This window comes from Carassius auratus, chromosome 13 (assembly GCF_003368295.1).
Source record: "Carassius auratus strain Wakin chromosome 13, ASM336829v1, whole genome shotgun sequence".
Taxonomy (NCBI): Eukaryota; Metazoa; Chordata; class Actinopteri; order Cypriniformes; family Cyprinidae; genus Carassius; species Carassius auratus.
The window spans coordinates 25011970-25034104 of NC_039255.1; the positions used below are offsets into that span (position 1 = coordinate 25011970).

Here is a 22135-nt window from a genome sequence, read left to right on the forward strand (position 1 = left end):
GCAGATGAAGGGTTACTCGCTGCCTCCATGTTTGGTCAGATCGTTCTGTAACAGCTGTGAGTGAGGACAGGATGCAGATGCGAGTAATAGATATTTATTGAGTTGAGTAATGGTAAGTAGATGATGGTGGGTGAAGCAGGGACCTCGATGGCATCACAGACAGGTGAGGAGATGTTTGAGTGCCCTGGTGGAGATGGTGGTGGTGGTTAATCCGTGGCGATGACTGGTTAATCCAAGGGTGACCGAACTGGAACAAGACACGATGAAGTAGAGCTGGTGGAAGACAGACATGTAGCACGGAGGACCTCAAACAACGATCTGACAAACAAGAGACGAAAGACAGGGCATTAAGTAGGCTTTGTGGAATGAGCTGCAGCTGCTGCTGCCAGGAGACGGTGCATTCATAAACCGTGACAGTAATAGTTTCTGAACATTGAACACTGACTCTAAGGCTTTACTCTCCTTTTTTTCCTCATAGACTTTCATTAAAAAAAATATAATAATAATTATTATTATTATAATATATATATATATATATAAATATATATATATATATATATATATATATATATATATATATATATATATATATATATATATATATATAATACATCGCTAATGTCAAAGAGTAGCATCGCTTTAATTACAGTGGGTCACACAATGTAACTGTTTGAATACTTCAGTTTAATGTCAGAAGAACTGGATGAAGTGGCTCTGAATGATCACTGCTTAGTCTAAGAAGAAATGATTGGTTTGTAACATCCTGTATTTGTTCAAAAAAATCTAATATTACTAGGAAAATGTTGAATAGTCAGGTTGCATTTAGGTTCCCAGCAGATGACTAATAAAAAGGTTGCGAAGATTGGATTTTTTATTTATTTTTTTTTAAGATCCGACGGCAGAAAACGAGCAAACTACTTGCAAACTGCGCTTTTAACTGAATAAATGCAGCTGATGTAATTTGCCATATTGCAGAGGCTCTTGAATTTGCACACCTGCACAGAGAACAACTGGGAGGAACCCGCGCTCGAGGACTAAAGACGTCAATGATCTGACTTTCACATTTGCCACAAGAGGGAGAGAGCACGCTGATGTGTGTGAAGGACTCGCGCGCTGCACGCATCTGTATGTAAATTACACAGATGAGACATCACATCTCCGTCGACATGACACGCGTCTCTCAACTCCTGAAAGTCGGTAAGTTTATTCACAACACGGGATAAAAAAAAAAAAAAACTTAATCGTTTGGCACAGGGTCATATTTATATTTCATGTTGGACACAGTGCTAAATGATTAGTTGTATTTGTTGCCTCTCAAACTGTGTAATATTTAAAATATTGATTTCTATTAGTGCTATTTTACTTCAAGAACAGCTTGCAGCATAAACGTCTCTAATGCAATTAAGGTAAAGGGCAGCAGTCAGATTTATTTATTTTTATTACAAGAAAACTAAAATTGAAAGAACGACTATGTACATCATGATACCCCTTCTGATTATACCATTAAAGCATATGGTGCATCATGACAAAATCCTTATATCATCTGTTATAATGCATCATACTATTTATCATTTAAAAGCTATGAAAATATGATGTATTAAGACCGTAATTACAATTATTTATGAAAATATATAAAGCATTACATTATGTAGCCTATCATAAGGCAGTTTAAATACCTTTTAATGCATTGTTTATGCATGTTTCATGTAAAGTGAAAGCAGAATGTTTATAGGATATTGCATGTTGTGGTGGTGCCAAGACGGCAAAATGCTAAATAATGGAAAATTAAATTTATTTCTGCTTTGAAATAAACATCACACTCTTTTAATATTGAGTGTACAGTATATAGTCAAAGTCTCTTATTGCAAGAACTTGATCTGTTTAAAGAGAGAGACATTTTCAAAATTGAGTTTTTTACAACCTAAAAGTTTTTGTTTTGCAAATGATATTATTGCCGCTTTATTGATTTATTTATTATTTTCTAAATATCTATGATTATTTAGTCACCCCCATGGCCGTCTAAAACTTGAAATGACTTTCTTTCTTCGAACACAAAAGATGAAACTGTGAATAATAATAATGTTTTCGCTTTTTTATATGGTTATAGTGAGGGGCAAAAGAGGCTTTCAAGAAACTAAAGGCATCATAAAAACTATATTGTTTGTTCTCCTGAAACCATGTGGTTGCTTAATGTGCAAAACAGAAATTATAGTTATTAAATGAGTCGATGAGTTAATTCAAATGCTTTTGTAAACAGATTTTCTTTTGAATAAGACTCTTTCTCTTTCTCAGTGACATGTTTTATTTTTGAGTGAACTGCTTTTTAAAATCAGATAGAGATAATATTATTTTTGCACAATATTTTTCAGTTATCATGAAAACATTTCAGTGTTTATGTTTTGTGTTTCATATGTGGCTTGTCTCCTGCTTTCTTCTACTGGAAATGCAATCTGAAACCAAGACAAGAACATTCCTGGGTCATGACCATTGACTGTTAGAAAAAGATTAGTGAACTTTTTGACACCAGAAACCCATCAGAAATCAGCAGCGCCAACTAGCTTCTCTTGAATCCTTGCCATGGAGGATGCAAACATCAGTCACTTGGCAGCCGTCTTTGTGAACCCTCATAGTCAGGTGCCCGTTCTAGACGTTCACGACACTTACACAGACTTCTACGACATGGACTATGGTGTTCCTGCAGATGAGATGCCGGACACCACGCAAGGACTGGCCTACTTCGTGGCCACCATCGTCATCGGAGCCGTGCTCGTCTGCATCATTCTGGTGTGCGGCTTCGGCAACTTGCTCTTCATAGCCACTCTGGCCCGTTATAAAAAACTCAGGAACCTCACCAACCTGCTGATCGCCAACCTGGCCATCTCTGACTTCATAGTGGCCGTGGTCTGCTGCCCTTTCTTGGTGGATTATTACGTGGTCAAGCAGCTCTCCTGGGATCATGGCAAAGTGTTGTGTGCCTCCGTCAACTACCTAAGGACTGTGTCTCTCTATGTGTCTACCAATGCCTTACTGGCCATCGCCGTTGACAGGTTGGTGTGATTTAGATATCGTACCTCACTCCCGCTAGACAGTTGAGAGGAAAAGGAAAGCCTTGGGCAAAATATTGTTGACTTTCAGATTCATGCATTATGCACTGAGCTTTCTGAACAAAGCACTTTACAATGTACTGCTCAAATAGATGATTGTGAGAAAATGTTTCCTACTTTTCAACAAAAGCTTTCCAGTAATTTAGTAGGATTTAATAATCCACTGTGCATTATCTGTTATTGGCAACAAATCAAGTGAGCGTCTTCACTAGCTGTACTTGAAAACATATAAAGGCTATAAGGTTTCAGCCTGAAAGCTGTAAATTAAAGCAATAAGTCATCTGAGAGGCTTTGAGTTATTTACCCTAAAGTAAAATACACAACAATACAAAATAAATCATTAGCCTGGCTAAAAGCTTTTTACAGTTGTCGAACAATGGATCAGCCCCAGAATATAATTTGTCTCATGTTTGCAGTTTTTTCTAAAACCATATGTTTTTTTTTTTTTGTGTCGCTCATAAAAGGAGAATTTTTGAAGAATCATTATGCAGCTCTTTTCCAAGGTGTAAAAATTCATAAAAGCAGCACATAAATAGCTTAAAAACTTTGTGTGGTGCGTGTTCATGAGTATGCTGTCTTCTGATGTCATACAATAGATTTGTGTCATAAGGAAACCAAAATGTATGCTTTTATTCACCCACAATCTTCCCGTCTTCCAAAGTCTGAAATCTCATTCACATCTGCATTCATTAAAATGCACCATTTCTGGCTTGATGTCAAAGTTTTAAACAAAAACAGCATAAAGGTTTGGAACAACATTAAACATTAAAATGTTTAGATTAACTTTTGGTTATAGTTTATATGAAGCCTTTATTTGGAATGCATTATATTGGTATTCTTAAGGCATTATAATGTACGCAAAATTCATTACAAGCCTTATATTTTGACATTGTTCAAGATCTGCACAGTATCTCACTGCGTCATGAGATACAAACCATTAGAGGTCTTCTTGGCTTCATAATGTGGTAATATTTATTAGTGGTCTTTGCTTTGAGTAATGTAACCTAGTTAAGTCTTTTTTAAAACAGCCTTAAGATATCATCAATGGGTTATGACACAATTGCTATGAACATTACTAATTTTAATGTCCTCAAACCATATTTTATTGTTTCGCATGTAAAATGGTTACCAAATTCACATTGACTTCACAGGTGTGAAGAAACACTCCTAACCACTCATAAGATGTAGTAAGAAACTGTGCAGATCCTAATGTTAAGATATCAGACTAATTTATTGATGACTTAAATGGTTAAAAATCATCATACTCTTAGAAGTTATAGCCAAAAATAATTAATTTGATCCTTCATAATGTACTACTGTGTATTGTTCTACTAAGTGTTTTATAAGGAATTATACATCTATTACAATACAGCTTTATAAAACATTATAAATACAGGCTTCATAGAAAGTGTGACCAAACTTTTCAGATGTGTTGTCACAACTGTGTGTTTAATAGCTTCGAACACGTCACATCCATTCACAATTTTGAGTCTGAACTATGTTTTATTCAATAAAATCTCTAGACCCATGTCAGAATGTAGAGACGGTGCTAATGGTGACATATGTAGGACTGCTTGGAATATTTCTTTAATAATGGGAGTGGATCTCTTCGGGCACTCAAGAAACTGTTTAAAATGCTATCTCTTTGTGGGATTTTTTATCAACCTTTCCCTATGAAGGTACAAAATATTGCCAGAGGAAACAACAATTATGTGCTCTTTACTTAACCCTACTCAAACAACTTGAGATGGAATCAAATATGTTGAAATATAGACAATATTAATGATTGACTTTGTCCTATACCAGAGAACTACAATTTTGCTAAAATAAGAGAATAAACAGTACATTACGGATTCTGTACTATCTCTACAGCAGCTAGATGTCAGAAGCATTTGATCTTTTTAAAGCCAAACAACTTTTGAAGTTCCCCAGGAGTCATTTTTAACACAGTTCCATTTTGACAGGACAAGTTTGTATCCCAGACTTCCTTAAAACTGTGATAATGAGATAAGCGTATAACCACTTATAATTGAATCTGCCGTTTGACTTGACTCTAATGACAGTACATAATTAAGCAAAATTCAATTATGTATGACTTACATATGCATAAGCATCTGGTCTACTGATAGAAATCTTTAAATAAGAAAAATGGAACACATTGAACTAGATTAGTATTTCCTGAGGGAAACATCAGTGCTGGCAATGTCCAAACCAGTAAGACCTCCGTTCATCTTCACAACACAGTTTAAGATTTTTTTAGATTTAGTCCGAGAGCTCTCAGTCCCTCCACTGAAACTGTGTGTACTGTATACTGTCCATGTGCAGAAAGGTAAGAAAAACATCATCAAAGTAGTCCATGTGACATCAGAGGGTCAATTAGAATTTGTTGAAGCATCGAAAATACAATTTGGTACAAAAAAAAAAAAAAAAATGACTCATTTAGTCTGCGTTGTCTGGGTGAACTAAACCTTTAAGTATATTAAAAGTAAAAAGTACTGATCAATGAACCATTTGTATTATTTATTCTAGCCAGTACTAGTCAGACTGGTCATTTAGTGTCTATTAGTGCAGATATTTATATGTTGTTCTACAAATAAGCAGTGGTGTAGTTTAATGAAATAATAACATTTACAGTACTTGAGTACTTTTTGGGAGAATATATACTTTACTTCAGTTTTTATATTTCTGTCAACTTTGAATTTTACTCCACTATATTTCCAAATTAAAATGTATACTTATACTCCAATACATTTCCCCAAAGCATATTCGTTACTTACCATGAGAATAAAGTCGGAAGAACACAGACTGCAAGAAAGAAGGTTTGACGAATCCCTGGTCTGGTGCTTGCAAGTTAAACTCCTAAAAATCCACTTTGCTCATGTCCAAATAAGTGCTTGCACATCTGCATATGGTGCATTTTCCCCTCACGTCTAGGCCGGTGTGTACGATATTGTCTGTGATAACATGCTAAGTGTTGTTTTAATGATGTGCAATCTGACACTATCGACTAGATAAAAAAATAAAAAGACATACAGAGAAAGTGTACACATACATTACATGATTTAGTCAATTAAAACGCATTTAGAATAATCAACATTCAAGTAATTCTAAATTGTAGGCAGCAAAAATGGCTCTGCGTGTCTTTTATATTTATATAATTTAATGGTCATCAAACAGGAGGCAAAGTCAGAGAAGTTAAAGGTCCCGTTTTTCGCGCTTTTTTGAAGCTTTGATTGTTTTACCAGGCGGCCCTCCTGGTAACGCAATTGGGCTAGTTTTGAGAGGCAAGTGGGCAGGAGCATGTGCTGGAGATGTACTTATAATCACAGGAGCGTTTTTACTGACGAGATGCGCATGAAAATCACATTCGTTTTTTTGCACAGCCCTAACATCTAGTGAACAAAGCTAAAGAGTGGTGCCCTTTTTGTAGTTAGTTACAGAAACTGTTAAACGCACCAACTTAATAATACCAACAATAATAAAATACACTTACCGGTTGTGGTCCATAAACAACGCCTTCTCCAGACAAAGAAGGAACTGCTCCATCTTTCAAGAATAATCTTTGTACGAATCCGGCATTAAACTGATTGAGATTGAGGAAGTTGTCCTCAGCAAAATGTGCTGCACATAGTTTGCATGTGGATTATAATTTTCGGGAACCGAGTTAAACATAAATTGTAACCATTAATCTCCAAGTACAGCATCCCTGGGAAGCCAAAACAAAGATGACTGGACTCAGAGATGAAAATAACAGCATTTCAATGACATGGCGACAAACACAAACGCAGCTGTTCCTTCTTCTCCGTTGGAGCACGACAAGACAACGCCCCCCTTTTTGTGAATTCATGCGGGCGGAGGGTAGTCAAAAAACTGTTTTAGTGACGTCATTACTGCAGGAACTAGAGGGCTGTAGTCCAAACGGGTCGTTTTTTGTAGGCAAATTCTGTTAAATAAAATATCTCTGCTTGGCATTGAACTTTGAGCTTTAGAATTTTACAGATATTATTTATACTCTAACAACAACATTACACACTAACTAAAGTTTAAAACATGGAATCATGAAGAAGGGGACCTTTAAATCCAACAGTTAAGTTTATTGCTTATACACTTATATGTGGTGGATAATGAGGTGAAACAGGTGAGGTGAGTTAATAGTCAGGTGAATTGGAGTGGTTGTGTGCAAAGTGTGTGGCTGAGGGAATGGGTGACATTAATATAGTTAATCTATATCACATGAAGAGTGTGGTTTTTCCCCAGTGTTGAAAAAACAACTAAAACCAACCTATGCTGGTCGGCTGGTCTTAGCTGTTTTAAGCAACGTAGCGCTGTTGAGCCCCTGGGTGAAGGTGCCGGTCCTACAGATGGCTACAGATGAGCATAAGATGTTTATCGTAGCATCAGAGGAGGAGCTTTTGTCATCTGATGGTGAAGATTTTGTTTAGCACCCTCCTGGCAATTGCACCTCCATCCCCTAGCTCTCAAGGCTGGATGGTTGGTATCTGAGACCCGGAAGTGCCTTTCTACCCAAAGGTTAATGAAAAGCTCACTAAAACGTGGAAGGCAGCTTACACGACCCGGTCACTTTTGAGCTCTTTCCTCCTCACTACCATTGATGGCGGGGCAGGCAGCGGGTATGTGGACATTCCCCAAGTGAAGTATGTGGTTGTGGTGCACTTGTGCCTGCAAAACATCGTCACTTGGAGTAATCATCTGCGGCTCCCATCTCAGAGTGATGAAGGTCATGGCATGGTTGCTTGGGCAGGTGATGTCTACAAATGGTAGTCCAGGAGCACCATCTATGGCTGAACTTAGCTGAAATACTGTATAGCTGTAGCAGGACACCAACAAAGTCAACATTCCTCCCTGTCAGTTACGATGCTTTTCTTCACCACAGGCCAAGAGTATGCGGATGTAGAATGCTTTGTGTCCTCATGCTTCCCTTGCCATTTGACTGTGGGTTTTGGGGAACCAGGTAAGAGCTCCTTCTCTGCCTTTAATTTAAGAAGCTAAGCTTCCATGGTTGTGAACTCTTCCCTCTGCAGCACATAGGGTATGAGATAGAGATCGCCTCTCTGGTGCTGCTTTCAGAGATTCCCCTGCCATGTATGAGGAGATTGAAGTCCTCCTGGAAAAGGATGCAATAAAGCCTGTCCCTCCAGTTGAGATGGAGTCTGGGTTTTACAGACTTAACTTTATCGTATCCAAGAATACTGGGCTATGACCTACACTGGATCTATGAGTCTTGAATCAGTCTCTTCACAGTCTTCCACACAAGATGTTGATGCAAAAGCACATTGTTTTTTGCGAAGAGGATCTGAGTCCTCAACTGGGTTATATTAGCTCTTGAGATCTACAATTTCAAAGGCTCCTGGGGCATATGGCATCTGCCGCTATGGAAAACACCACTTGGATTGCTACATATGAGACTGCTTCAGCACTGGCTGCACAGCTGAGTCCTGAGATGGGCATGGCACTGGACAGAGCTTGCTTTTCTTTGGGTGGAGGTGCCCTTGGAGCAAGTGTCGAGGTATATTGTTATTCTAACAATACAGACACCCTGCAGTGGCATATTAATTGCCTCGAGTTGCTGGCAGTACTAATTGCCCTTTGCTGGATTCAACCACTGCTACAAGGCAAGCATGTACTTGTCCGTCACACAAAATTGTGACAGTTGCATACATCAACCATCAAGGGGGAGTACGCTCTCATGGATGTCACATTTCGCCCGCCTTCTCCTTTGGAGGCCGATGCAGTTCAAATCACTGTGTGCCATTTATGTTTCGGGGGAGCTCAAACATGCAGCCAAAGCACTCTCATGGCAGCTTACCCTCCCCAGGTAGTTCAGCTCATTTGCAGTTGATTCGGGGAAACACAGGAAAATCTGTTTGCTTCCCCGGAATCCTCCCTTTAAGTCCCTAGTGAGTTTCCTTGCAAAGACACAGACCAAACTCATGTTCTCATGACAGCCGTCGTTGGAGAATTCCACTGAAGAAAGACCCCTTTTCTCTGGGGCAGGGCACCATCTGGAAGCTGTATATCTATCTCTGAAACCAGCATATTTGGATTCTGCATGGGACGCGGTAGATTTCACAGGCTTGTCACAGGTACTACAACAGACTAGAGCCCCTTGTACTAGGCAGGCTTATGCTCTGAAATGGAGTCTGTTTATTGATTGATGTTCTACTCAGCGAGAAGACCCCTGAGGATACCCAAAGTTCCCACCACTCCTGCCCCCTTTAAGGACGAGAGCTCATTCCAATCAGAGTTTGGCCTTTTCCTGGGCATTAGCACACAACACCTCTCTAGAAAGGCATCTGAAGAGCTCTGGACTGGGTGACACCCAATGCTTCTGCGTATTTGCACCAGTTTCTTCCCATGTGTTGGGTTTAAACAGGTAATTTGTGGGAGGATTGGCTCAGTTTCTCCCTTGCAGTGCCATTCTTCTGGTTGGAGGATATGTGTGCTTTATCTTCTTCTAGTATATTTCCCCTGTAGGGTGAACTCTGTTTGATTTCCCCCAGCACCCTGTGGCACTTGCCAGGTTCTGTACTTGTGTCATATGCCTTTGTCACCCACTGTACTGTACCAGGTGCCCATACATGTGATTCCCTTTGGGTGGTCCTGTATGTAGTTTCCAAGGTACAGTTTCCCTTAGAAAACCCATTGACTTTCCCTTAACAGACCTCTGTCAACACAGGTTAGTGTGACTAAATGAAGAAGGAAATGGAGATGTAACACCCCTCAAGCCACAACCTTAAACTATACTCAATGCCGGGATGCTTTTTCAGCACCAACCTAAATGAGTAGATGCATGCTTCCATCTTAATTAACTGTATGTATGAGGAGTGATGCAAATTCCACTCGCCAGTCATTGGCCATTTTATATAATGTTCAATAGTGACTGGGGCTCCCAAGTGAGAGCCCTATCGTTTGGGTCGACATAACACCTTAGTTCCCTCCTGCAGGAAATTAGGGTTACATGATGTAATCTAAACAAAAAGTTACATAAGGTTTTTTTTTTTCTTTGTTTGTTAAGAATCAGCTCATTACTGAGAGAATGATCTTGCATCTGCAAATGGGGATGGTTATATTTTAAGTTAAAAATATCTAGGAACAACTTAATTTTTTGAAATATATTGGAGTAAAAAGTATGACATTATGCTTTGTGATGTAGTGAATTAAAAGGAAAAATTGTCAAAAAATAAAGTACTCTAAAATTAAAATATTACATTATTGTCCACCACCACTACTTGGCATCAACCATTGACATCTAAACTCACATATCATGACATAAAACAGTGACTATGACTGAATGTAAATGTGCATGGCACAGCACTAAACCAGTGCAACTGTTAGACAGTAACTGATTCAACATGATTCTAAGTGTTTAAAATGAAGGTTTATAGTGAATTTGCCCCATAGAGAAAGGAAATTGAATTGAATCTGTGGTGTCTTTTGCCGGTTCTCAGAAGAATCAAACTCAGTCAGGGATTTTTCTCTCAGAAGAAAAGACTTTATTTCAAGCAAAACAAAGTCGAGCCCCCTTGCAAGGAGATCTCTCGAATGGTATTTCGTTCCTCCTTATATATTCCTATATGGGGCGGTTCCACATAGTAAAACTTTTCCTTTAGACTATACTTTTCATAAATCACAAGGGAGGGGAGGCCCTTAATGTATGTCTGACCATATGCTTTTCATTAGCTCTGTACATTCCAGGGCGTAGGCAACCTTCTATTAGATTTTAGGCCTATAAGAGTTTAATAGAATAACTTTAAAACAAAAATGGCTAGATTCACATTGATTATATACTTGATTAATTGAAACTTTACTAATAAAAATCTTCCACATATTCTCCCCTTTGAGACTTAATAAGTCTCACATTTGATTATTCTTATCCAGAGTGCTACTCCATAATCCAGTCATATTAGTTATACTACCTAGTGACTAAATAAGTCACATTGTATTATCCCCAGTGACTAGATTATGGAATTCCACTCTGAGGGATTACTGGACCAAACATCTCTCTCCTTATTTGACGAGGAGGGAGTAAAAGATCCAGTCTCCCAAATTCCTTCTTTAATAGTACACAATGTTAAAAGCGTGAGCGTGTAATTGGTTCAGCACTTGCCTGTGGTTATCACAGTTATGTATAAAAGACATAAAATACATACATTACATCAATAATTGAATATCACAAGATTATAAAAGTTGATCTTCAGCTCAGATACCTTATGTATCGTAGAGAGCCTCCCTGGGCCAAAGTTCAACTGGCACTTATATCCAGGGTATGGTTCACCCTTAGACATCTTCAACATCCTCAGAGTCAATAGAACTATCGTCCAAAGTTTGCTCATTCAAGTTCAGTTTGTTTAGCCATCCTTCATAATATTCCTCCAGACTCTTTTCAATAATCCTTTGTTGATTATTTGGGACTTTTATCACTCCCATTTGCTTAACAGTAGCATTGATGATTAATGATCTTAATAAAGGTAATACACAGCAAAATAATAATCCTCCTATTAATATGGCAACTCCTAAAAACATTCCTAGTTTAACAAACCATGCTCCCCATGCTCCAAATCTCACATCAATCCAATCCCAAATGTGTTGGTCTCTTCCGGCATTTGTTGTAATTTCATTTCTTAATTTTTTAATTTTTGTCATAACTTCACTGAAAGCTCCTCCAGGGGCGGTGTTATTTGGGATGAATGTACAACATTGATCTCCAAACATAACACAAACTCCTCCCTTGTCTGCCAAGAGCCAATTAAGAGCCTGTCTGTTTTGCCATGTCATTCTGCTTGTTGCATGCACTTGGTCGCCTAATAAGGTTAAGGCCTCATCAGTATAATTAATGAATCTTTGTTGATTATAATAGATATAATTAATCCACTCTGTATTTTTGTTGGGTGTGATCCAAACCAGGATAGACTCAAAACCTCCTTTTATTTCACTTCTTGCCTTGAATTTATTAGGAATTCCTCTTGGCTGTCCAATTGAGTCTAAATATACATTGGGGTCTGGCTCGTATCCTCTTTTAGTTCTATTGTCTTCCTTGTTTGTGCTCTGTTCTGTTCCCCATTGTGCCATGCTAACTTCTTGAAGTAACCGTACTCTTACACATATCCCTTTCCATCCAACTGGTAAAGAAGGCAATAATATTTCACCTCCACAGATCCAAAAGAAATCTGCTATTATTAATGATTGATCTTCATAAATTTCTATTGGAGGTAAGGCTATAGTTTGATTTTCACATTTTTCAGGTGCTATCTTACTTCCTTTAGTTGTTCCGAATGCTAAAAGTTCTGGAGCTCTAGAAGGAACTCCTGATTTCCAAGAATTTTTCTTATCTATATACCAAATAATAGCACATCTTCCTTTGAATTTACCCACATCTTGGGTTCCTTTTGGTTTATGGAAACACTCATATTCTTGTTTATAATCTATGCTGTACCATTTTGGAATCTCTACTTTTTGTTTTTCAATTTTTATATTTTGACCTATATCTGAATACTGACACCAGGATCCCCAGAGTGGTCTAAAGAAATAATCTGTTAATTTAGGATTTCCTAAAAATCCAAGGCATTCAGCAATACAATATGGCCTGGTAAAATCTGTTAAATGACAAAAGTTTCTCCCAAATTGGGCACATTTTCGGTAGTCATATGGATTTGGTATGGCTACTACTTTGTTTAATGGAGATTTGGAGCACAGCAAGCAATTTTCTTTTCCTGTTTCTTTAGCTGTAAAGGCTGCCCATTTATACCATTCATTGTTTTGGGCTGTATCCCATAATGCATCAATTTGACTTACGTCTTCATCACCTTGAACATCATAATCAATGTCTCTACGATTTTTGATTACCATTGGTTCTGTTGAGTTGATCACATTGTCACTTTTGTTCAAAGGTTGTAAAGTCAATTGAAGGGAAGTCAGGTTGCTTTCTATCGGTTGAGTTTGAGTCTGCATTATGAGATGCATTAGGCATAGGATGGTCTTCAGACATGTTGTCAGACTGATTCTCTGTCCTCTCCAGTTTGTCTGACAGGAGGAAAGAGCTCTCGTCAGTTTGCACTTCATCATGTGTCTCTGATTCTTCCTCATTGCTCTCTCCTGCATTGTCTGATTGTCTGCTTTCCTTTGTTTCTGCCTTTCCTGTGGGAACTCTAGTACAGTGGTTTAGATGATACCAGGTTGTGCTTCCCTCCACTTGGACTGCTGTTGGGGTAGCTCTCACCACTGTGTAGGGTCCTTCTCTCCTGGGCTCATTCCATTTTCTCCGGAATACCCTCAGATAAACTTGGTCCCCTGGAACAACTGGACAGACCGTCTCCGATTCCTCACTGGGCTCTTTTCTTTTTTCCTGTAAATAGATAGCTTTATGTATGGCAGTTAGTTTCTTCATATAAGAGCGAAGTTCCATTTGTAATTGTTCTAGAGGCGGTCCTTTATAGGGACCTCTACAATATGGCACAGGCATGGGTCGACCCGTAAGCATTTCATGCGGTGTTAAGTGTGTGTTCCTGTTAGTTTGCATGCGATAGCTCATTAGTGCGAGCGGTAATGCATCAATCCAATTAAGTTTAGTACTTTCACATATTTTGTTTATTTTGGCCTTGATCACTCCATTAACTCTCTCCACTATCCCTTGTGACTGAGGTCTATAAACGCATCCTAGTCTCTGTTTTATTCTTAATTGTTGCAACACTTGTTTCACAGTTTTTTGTATGAATGCCGACCCATTATCTGAACTTATTTCTGATGGAATTCCAAATCTAGGAATTACCTCTCTCGTTAGAAATTTAATTACAGTTCCTGCTCCTAGATCCGCGGATGGTACTGCTTCCACCCACCTGCTAAACCTGTCTATGATAACCAGCATGTATCTTTTGCCTTGTACACGCTTTATCATATCCACATAATCACATACAAGATGTTTAAAGGGGCCTTCAGGTGTTGGAATATGGCCTATTGGTGTCACCATGCCTTTTCTTACATTGTATTTAGCACATACTTCACATGTGGCCAAAAATTCATCCACCATTGCATATAAATAAGGAGACCAATATCCTTGCTGTTTAATTTTTCTTACTACTTCTCCCCTTGCACAATGGTCAAAACCATGTGCATCTGTAATAAGAATATTCAACAGTGAAGTAGGTGCAACAATGTGTCCTTCATGTGTACGCCAGATCTCCTGTGAGTCTTTTTTAGCTCCCCTTTGATGCCACATTGATTGTTCATATGGGCCTGCTTGTTGTTGTATTCGAATAATGTCATCCAATTGAGGATGAGGCTCGATAAGTACAACAGGTGCTAATACTGCTACTTGACACCCTGAAGCTTTTTTAGCTTCTAGATCTGCTGCATTATTTCCTTTGATGACATAGTCATTTCCCTTCTTGTGTGCTTGACATTTGATTATTGCTAGTCGTTTTGGTAGCATCATAGCAGAAATCAATTGCCCTATTTGTTCACTATGTTGGATGGGAGTCCCATCACTCTTTTTGAAACCTCTTTGTTTCCACACTGCTCCGAATAGATGACATACACCATGAGCATACGCTGAATCTGTAAAAATGTTAGCAGTTTGTCCTTTTGCTAACTGACATGCAGTTGTGAGAGCTTTTAATTCTGCTAATTGAGCAGAGCAGGGCTGTACACAATGTTGTGATATCACAGATTCAAATTCTTTTTTGTTTTTCTTCACTACTGAATATCCTGTATGATTTCCTTCGTGATCCCTAAAGCTAGAACCATCTACAAAGTAAGTTACTTCTGCTTCAGTAATGGGTATTGATTCTAGATCTGGTCGTAATCTAGTAAATGCCAAGGACTCATTCACACACTCATGAGGTTCTCCTTCGAAAGCCAAAGGAATTAATTCAGCCGGATTAACTGTATGGCATCTTTTAATGGTAACATCTGGATATGTGAGTAATGAGGAATAGGCTAGAATTCGAGCTTGTGTCAGAACAAATTTCCCTTGTTCTATTAATTCCACAACTTTGTGATGGGTATATATTGTTACTGGATACCCCATAGTTATTGTGGATGCTTTTTCATAAGCATAATACACTGCAGCTAAACCCTGTTGGTAACATGGTGGGTATCCCTGGGCTACATTGTCTAACTTTGTGCTGTAGTATGCTATAGGCTGTTTTTTCCTCCCACTACAGGTCTCTTGCATTAATACAGCTGATGCATAACCATCAACTCTATTTGCCACATATAGATGAAACATTTTATCATATTCTGCCATTCCCAGGGCAGGGGCCTGTTGTAATTCTTTTTTTATTGCTTCAAATGCTAGTAAGGCATCTGTGTTCCATTTTAATGGATTTCTTAAATGTTGTAATCCTGCTTGTTTCATCATTTCTCTCAAAGGCCCTGTCTTTACTGCATAGTCCTCTATCCAATCGGCACTAAAGCCTGTCATTCCTAGAAACGTCATCATTTGTCCTACTGTCTGAGGTAACGGTGTTTTACTTATACCTTCTAACTGAGCTGGAGCTATAGCTCGTGTACCAAATGCAATTAATCTTCCCAAGTATTCCACTTGAGGCTGGCAATACTGCAATTTGTTTTTAGACACCTTGTGTCCTCCTTCTGCTAATTTTGTCAACACCTTAATTGAGTCTTTGTGACATTGTTCTAGTGAGGTAGAACAGATAATTAAATCATCCATGTATTGTAATAGTGTACCGTCTATTACAAGGTCTTCTAAATCATCCTTCAAAATCTTGTTGAATATATGTGGTGAATGTTTATATCCCTGAGGTAGTCTAGAATATGTATATTGCTTATTTGCATGTGTGAATGCGAACAAATATTTACTCTCTTCTGCAAGCGGTACACTGAAGTAGGCAGAGCAAAGATCAATTACAGTAAAGTATTTGGCATCAGGAGGGACATTTGTCAGTAAAGTGTGCGGGTTTGGTACCTCAGCTGGCATATCTTCCGTTATTTCATTTATTGTTCGTAAATCATGAACAAGTCGCCATCTATTTTTGTCTGATTTGATTACAGGCATAATTGGAGTGTTACAGTAACTAGTTGTTTCTATCAATACCCCTGCCTTCACTAAGCCTTCAATTGTGTCCTTTATCCCTGCTTCCGCATCTGCCCTTAAAGGATATTGTGCTTTTCTAGGCAGACGTGCATTTGGTTTGAGTTGAACTCTTACTGGATTTGCTGATTTTATTAATCCAATATCTGTGTCATGTTGAGACCATAGTTCAGTTGGTACCTGACACTCCATTTCCTTAAATAATTCAGTCTCATTTGTGTTTATTAAATCAGATGCTGTAGTCATCTGTGTCACTTTCTTTTGGCTGATAACTACTTCCTGTGGAATTCCCAGCAAACTGGTTGCACACAGAATTTTGATGTAATTTTTGTCAGCTGAATGAAAAATCAATGGGTTTTCTGTTGATTCCCATTTGCTTTGTTCTGCCCTTTTCATCATTGGTCCTAAATCTTTTGCTTTCCAATTTCTTCCTACATATACTGCAATATGCGGGACAGAGTTATTTACATTGAACCATTTTTTGACAAATTCACTTTCTGGTATGTTTAAAGCTGCTCCTCCTTACCTATGATGATGTACTGGGAGACTATCTCAATCTGCTGTCCTTTTGTTTCTTTTTGCCATTTCTGTTCTATATTTTCATCTCTTTCTTGATCATACATCATTGTGCAATGAAATTCTGACTTTGATAGCTGTGCTTCAGGTATCTGTGCTTCAATAAACTTTCCCCATTTATTGACCGTCTGTCTCACATCTTGTTCTATCTGTCCTATCCAAAAAACATTTGCTTTTGGCTCTGCAACCATCATTTGTTTTTCTGTTCCTATTGAATCAATATATATACCTTCTGGAGAACACCAAATTTGTAGTCCTAATTTACATAATGCATCTCTTCCTAACAAATTAATAGGAGTTTGATTTGATACCAGAATGGGCATTGTTATACTTTGATCTTTCGTTTGTAGACACACTGGAGCTGTTATGGGAATCAATTGCATTTTTCCCGAGAATCCTATTGTCTTTGCAAATTTTCCAGACAAGGGGAGATGTGAAGCATATTTCAAATTAATGCACGTTAAATTTGCCCCCGTATCAACCAAAAATGGAAATGTATCTCCCTCTATTTTAATCTGCATAATGGGCTCTTGATCAGCTTTTGTTGATAAAATTGGAAGCTGACTCTCCCCTTTAGGATTCTCTGGGCACCCCTAATAGCCTGGATTGGGACCTCCCCAAGGGTTTACTGGGCCCTGCACTGGACCCTGAGTAGGCTGTTGCCAGCTCATCTCCCTTCTACCCTGAGGTTGCTGTGGCCATTGTTGTGTTGGACAGTCAGCTTTGATGTGTCCGGGCTGCGCACAACCCCAGCACAATGGTGGAGGCCTGTCTCTGCCTCTGCCTCTGCCTCTGCCTCTTTGCTGTATGGGGTTTTTTCTCCATCCCATTTGTCCTGGCTGTTGAGTATAAACATTTATTATGGGCACAGAGTTCAAGTGTTCATTTGGAGGGACTGCTGTAAGTGGGCTTGACTGAATAGTAGGTTGTGGAGCAATTACTGGAGGTACTAGAGTCATTTGTTCTGCTGTTGCATTTGTTACTGAAGCTTGAATATTTTTCTTATTTTTCTTTGTGAGTTCTTCAAGCTGTAATTGAGTTAGTTTACGTTGTAACTCTTTCTCTTGACTCTTAAGTTTTAGTTCATTTTTTCTTTGCTGTTCCACTGCATGAGTCACATGATCTAAAAACTCTTTGTGTGTTTTAGAAGTTAAACCGACCACATCCTCCAGCTTGCTTTTTACCGCTGGCGGCATAGCATCAATCACAGCTTGTCTAAACAAGGTTGACATTAATGGGTCTCCCTCGGGATCCCCCTCAGTTTCTTGTTTCCACCTTTTCAGCTCTTTTTGGACATAAGTGGTTGGATTCTCTAAATCTCCAATTCCTTCTCCCTTCAGTGATTTAGGATTCAGTCTGATCGGATACTCCGCACGCAATGCCTGCCATACTGCTGGGCGGAATGCATCAAAAACAATCCCATCCATATTGTGAGAGTTCACTGCTCTGTTTAGAGTCGTTGTAAGAAGAATTTCATCCATCTTTGTCCCTCCAATAATTTTAGCCAGCAGAGCTTTAACATCTCCAACTGCCAATAGCTTTCCCATTGTTTCCTCTTCAAACACTTTAATGAATTTCCCTGCACCCTCATGAATATCAGGAAGACGAGTGACAAGCCCCTCGAGGTCCTGTGAAGCCCAGGGGACATACTGTCCCTGCTCACCCTTGATTAAAATTGGGAGCTGTGCGGCCAGTGGTCTAAGTGTCCCTTTATCTCTGCCCTGTTCCCATTTACCGTTCTCAAATAACTCCTCTGCCTGATTCTCATCCTCACTACTGTAGAACAACTTACTCTTTCCTCTCTCCAACTTATTTACCTCTCTGATCTTCTTCCCTGATTCTCTAATTTTCTCTTCCATTTCTTCTTCCAAAGCTTGTACTTGTGCTACAATATCTCTATCTTCCCTCCGCTTTCTTTCTAATCCTTCCTCAAACCAGGTTTTATCTTCCTGACTTGCTTTCATTTTTTCTAACGCTGTACGTGCTTGTCTGTAACAGTCAAGTTGCAAACCTTCTGCACTTTCCTGTCTGGTTTGCCTCTGTGTTTTTACAGCTGGTTCCTCTCTACCATCCATCTCTAACTGCCCTTCTAACTCTAGTTCTCCTGTTACCTCCATGGTTCCCTTGAGTATTGGGAATTCTCCTGCTAAAGGCAGATAAGGAGGGGGGTCTGCATATTTCTTTTCTTTTCTCATGTTATCTTTCTCTGCCTCCTTCAGGACTTTCCTAGCCTGTTTTATACTCTTCAACATATCTTCACCTTCTTTTTTAAACAGTGAAAGTATTTCTTTCTCTTTTTCCCTTTTTGTTTCTCTTTTTTCTTTTTTCCTATTGATGCTTTTAGTTTTATAATTTTTTATCAGAGTTTCCATTTCCTCACACAATGCCACATCAAATGTCCCTTCCTTTGGCCATTTTGTTGTCATATTTTTTGTTCTCTTCTGCCATTTTTTTGAGATTTTGTCTATTTGCGCTTTACACAGTGGATTTTTTAATCCAATGATTTCCACTGGTGTGGCTGCCATATCTTTATTTATATTATTACCACCAAAAATCAACTTTTTAGTTTTATATAGTAACTTGGTTACAATCTCTTCTTTTCCTTTTACTGAATTTAACTATTTTTTACCCATTTTACCCTACTTTCTATTCTTTTTTATGTGTCATACCCTTTTGAATTTAGTTTTTTATTGTCTAATGCGTTTACACTTTTTAAATTTATATTGTTATTTAACTGTCTATTTTATTTACTCTATTTTATTATCACTTTGTAGATAACTATTTCTAACAATAATTCTTTATTTTTATTTTTACTTTTCTTTCCTTTTTTGTCCACCCATGTATTAAAACTTTAATGTGGGAACTTCCTCCCTTGCTCTCACCCCCACTGGACTGGGCTCAGAAAATGTTCTCCCCTTTCACACAGACATCCAAAATGCAAAACTCTATTATAGATCTCGGTTCAAACTTTATTGATACTATTTCCCTAAGCCCATTCACACTTGCTACACTCTTTATTGAGCCAGAGTGCTTATGCTTGCATACTTTTTCCCTTTATCTAAGGGATAATCAGTCATTAATTGTCCTTTTATTATCAAGGCTCATCATACATTCATCCCTCTCAAGTGGATATTGGTTGAGTCCAATTCTGCCAGTTCACACTTAAGTGAAGGTCCAGGAACGGTGCTCAACCCTTACCCACTCAATACGGAATTTATTTGTTCATACATTCATCACCAATCACAAATTCATTCATCCGAACACAGATACATCCACACAACAAAACACAGCTCTTCCTAGAGCTCCTTAAGGGCCCCCCTATTTCTGTCCTTTGAGAATTTCACCTATACTTTCTCAAAGCGGTATCCGTGGGACTTTTTCTCGCGATTCCTTAATCTGCTTATCCGTTTATCACTGTCCTACTTGGTACAGCTATCCAATAAACACAGATTTTACAATGTCCTTTTTGCCTACACTATTTCTGTTTTAAATCTAGGTTACCTTACAAGGCTTTCCTATTAATAAACAAAATATGTGCATGCAGTTATTTCTTCTGGAGTAAAACCCCTTTTTCAATTTGGATATCCTATTTTTTCTAAATTTGGAAGAGTAGTTTTTAAGTGTCCTTACCACTCAGAACTGACCTCAACCAACACAAACGAATTCTATAAGCAAAAATGCTTACCTTGTTTTATGGTGGCCACCCGGTTGTGTTGATCATTGGTCAGCTCAAAAGCGGTTGTCCACTCTGTCACTCTTGTCCAGTCCCATCTGGGGTGCCAAATTTGTGGTGTCTTTTGCCGGTTCTCAGAAGAATCAAACTCAGTCAGGGATTTTTCTCTCAGAAGAAAAGACTTTATTTCAAGCAAAACAAAGTCGAGCCCCCTTGCAAGGAGATCTCTCGAATGGTATTTCGTTCCTCCTTATATATTCCTATATGGGGCGGTTCCACATAGTAAAACTTTTCCTTTAGACTATACTTTTCATAAATCACAAGGGAGGGGAGGCCCTTAATGTATGTCTGACCATATGCTTTTCATTAGCTCTGTACATTCCAGGGCGTAGGCAACCTTCTATTAGATTTTAGGCCTATAAGAGTTTAATAGAATAACTTTAAAACAAAAATGGCTAGATTCACATTGATTATATACTTGATTAATTGAAACTTTACTAATAAAAATCTTCCACAAATCCCACTAATTGTTGTCGTTGTGTTTAGGTATATGGCCATCATTCATCCCTTGAGGCCCAGAATGAAGCACCAGACAGCATACTGTCTCATAACTGGGGTATGGATTGTCCCAGTGCTCATTTCCATTCCCTCTGCTTACTTCGCGTCCGCAACCAAAGTCCCCAATGGATCCAACCGAAGCAAGACCTTCTGCGCCCAGATCTGGACGGTGGACCAGCAGCTGTACTATCGCTCATATTTCCTGTTTATCTTTGCCGTGGAGTTTGTGGGCCCAGTGCTCACCATGGCCCTGTGCTATCTAAGCATTTCGAGAGAGCTCTGGTTCAAGAGTGTGCCAGGTTTCCAAACTGAGCAGATCCGCAAACGTCTGCGCTGTCGGAGGAAAACTGTCATGGTGCTGATAGGCATTCTCACAGCGTACATTCTCTGCTGGGCTCCATACTATGGCTACACCATCCTGCGCGATTTCTACCCCACGCTCATCTCCCGAGAGAGGAACTCCCTGGTGGCTTTCTACATTATAGAGTGCATCGCCATGAGCAACAGCATGATCAACACATTCTGCTTTGTCAGTGTAAAGAACAACACTGTCAAATATTTCAAAAGGATCGTTCTCCTTCGCTGGAAATCCACCTACACCTCCAGGAAGAGCACAGATGAGACAGACATCAATCCCCAACTCACCAAATGTAGAAAAGGAGTCGAGCTGAGTGGTTTTCATGTCACCCATATTACAGATGATTAAAGTGAACTGATGATGTTGCTTATGGGTGTGGTTCTGTAGATGAATATCGCCTGGCAGATGTTATATTTTAGTAATGTGTAATGTGTAACTCATCCCTTAAAGCATCGAGAATTGCAAAGTAATGGTTCAATATATAACTAATTGGTTATAAGTATAGAACATTTTTTGGCAAAATATTTTGATCCAGTCATTTAAACATGTGTCAGGAGAATCAACACCTTTTGCAATGCTTTGTGAGAATGGTTCAGTATGCTGAACTTTTTAATTGCAGATCTATGTTGTCATGGTAACAGCTTTCTCTGAATGGTGAAGGGTTTATTCTGTATTATGGGTAGTGTAGTTATTTACATTAAAAATTAAACATTTTCATATGGAAAGTTCATATTTTATCGTTAAAAATCAATTTCTCTATGAAGAAAATGAGTGGGATTTTTACAAAACTGCAATGC

At 38.7% G+C, this 22135-nt stretch overlaps 1 protein-coding gene and 1 long non-coding RNA gene across 2 annotated transcripts; one reads left to right on the forward strand and one right to left on the reverse strand.

Moving 5' to 3' along the window:
- The first annotated feature begins 1082 nt into the window (after positions 1-1082).
- prokr1b (prokineticin receptor 1b) lies at positions 1083-22129 on the forward strand. Its single transcript, XM_026279261.1, has 3 exons — positions 1083-1197; positions 2462-3047; positions 20969-22129. Exons 2-3 carry the CDS (start codon positions 2578-2580, stop codon positions 21684-21686), a joined length of 1188 nt encoding a protein of 395 aa, XP_026135046.1. The 5' UTR covers positions 1083-1197; positions 2462-2577; the 3' UTR covers positions 21687-22129.
- LOC113113096 (uncharacterized) lies at positions 13127-20528 on the reverse strand. The gene is made up of 2 exons (XR_003293539.1): positions 20435-20528; positions 13127-13481 (listed from the first exon to the last, which is right to left on the reverse strand). It is a non-coding gene; the product is annotated as an uncharacterized LOC113113096 (long non-coding RNA).
- Positions 22130-22135: the final 6 nt, after the last annotated feature.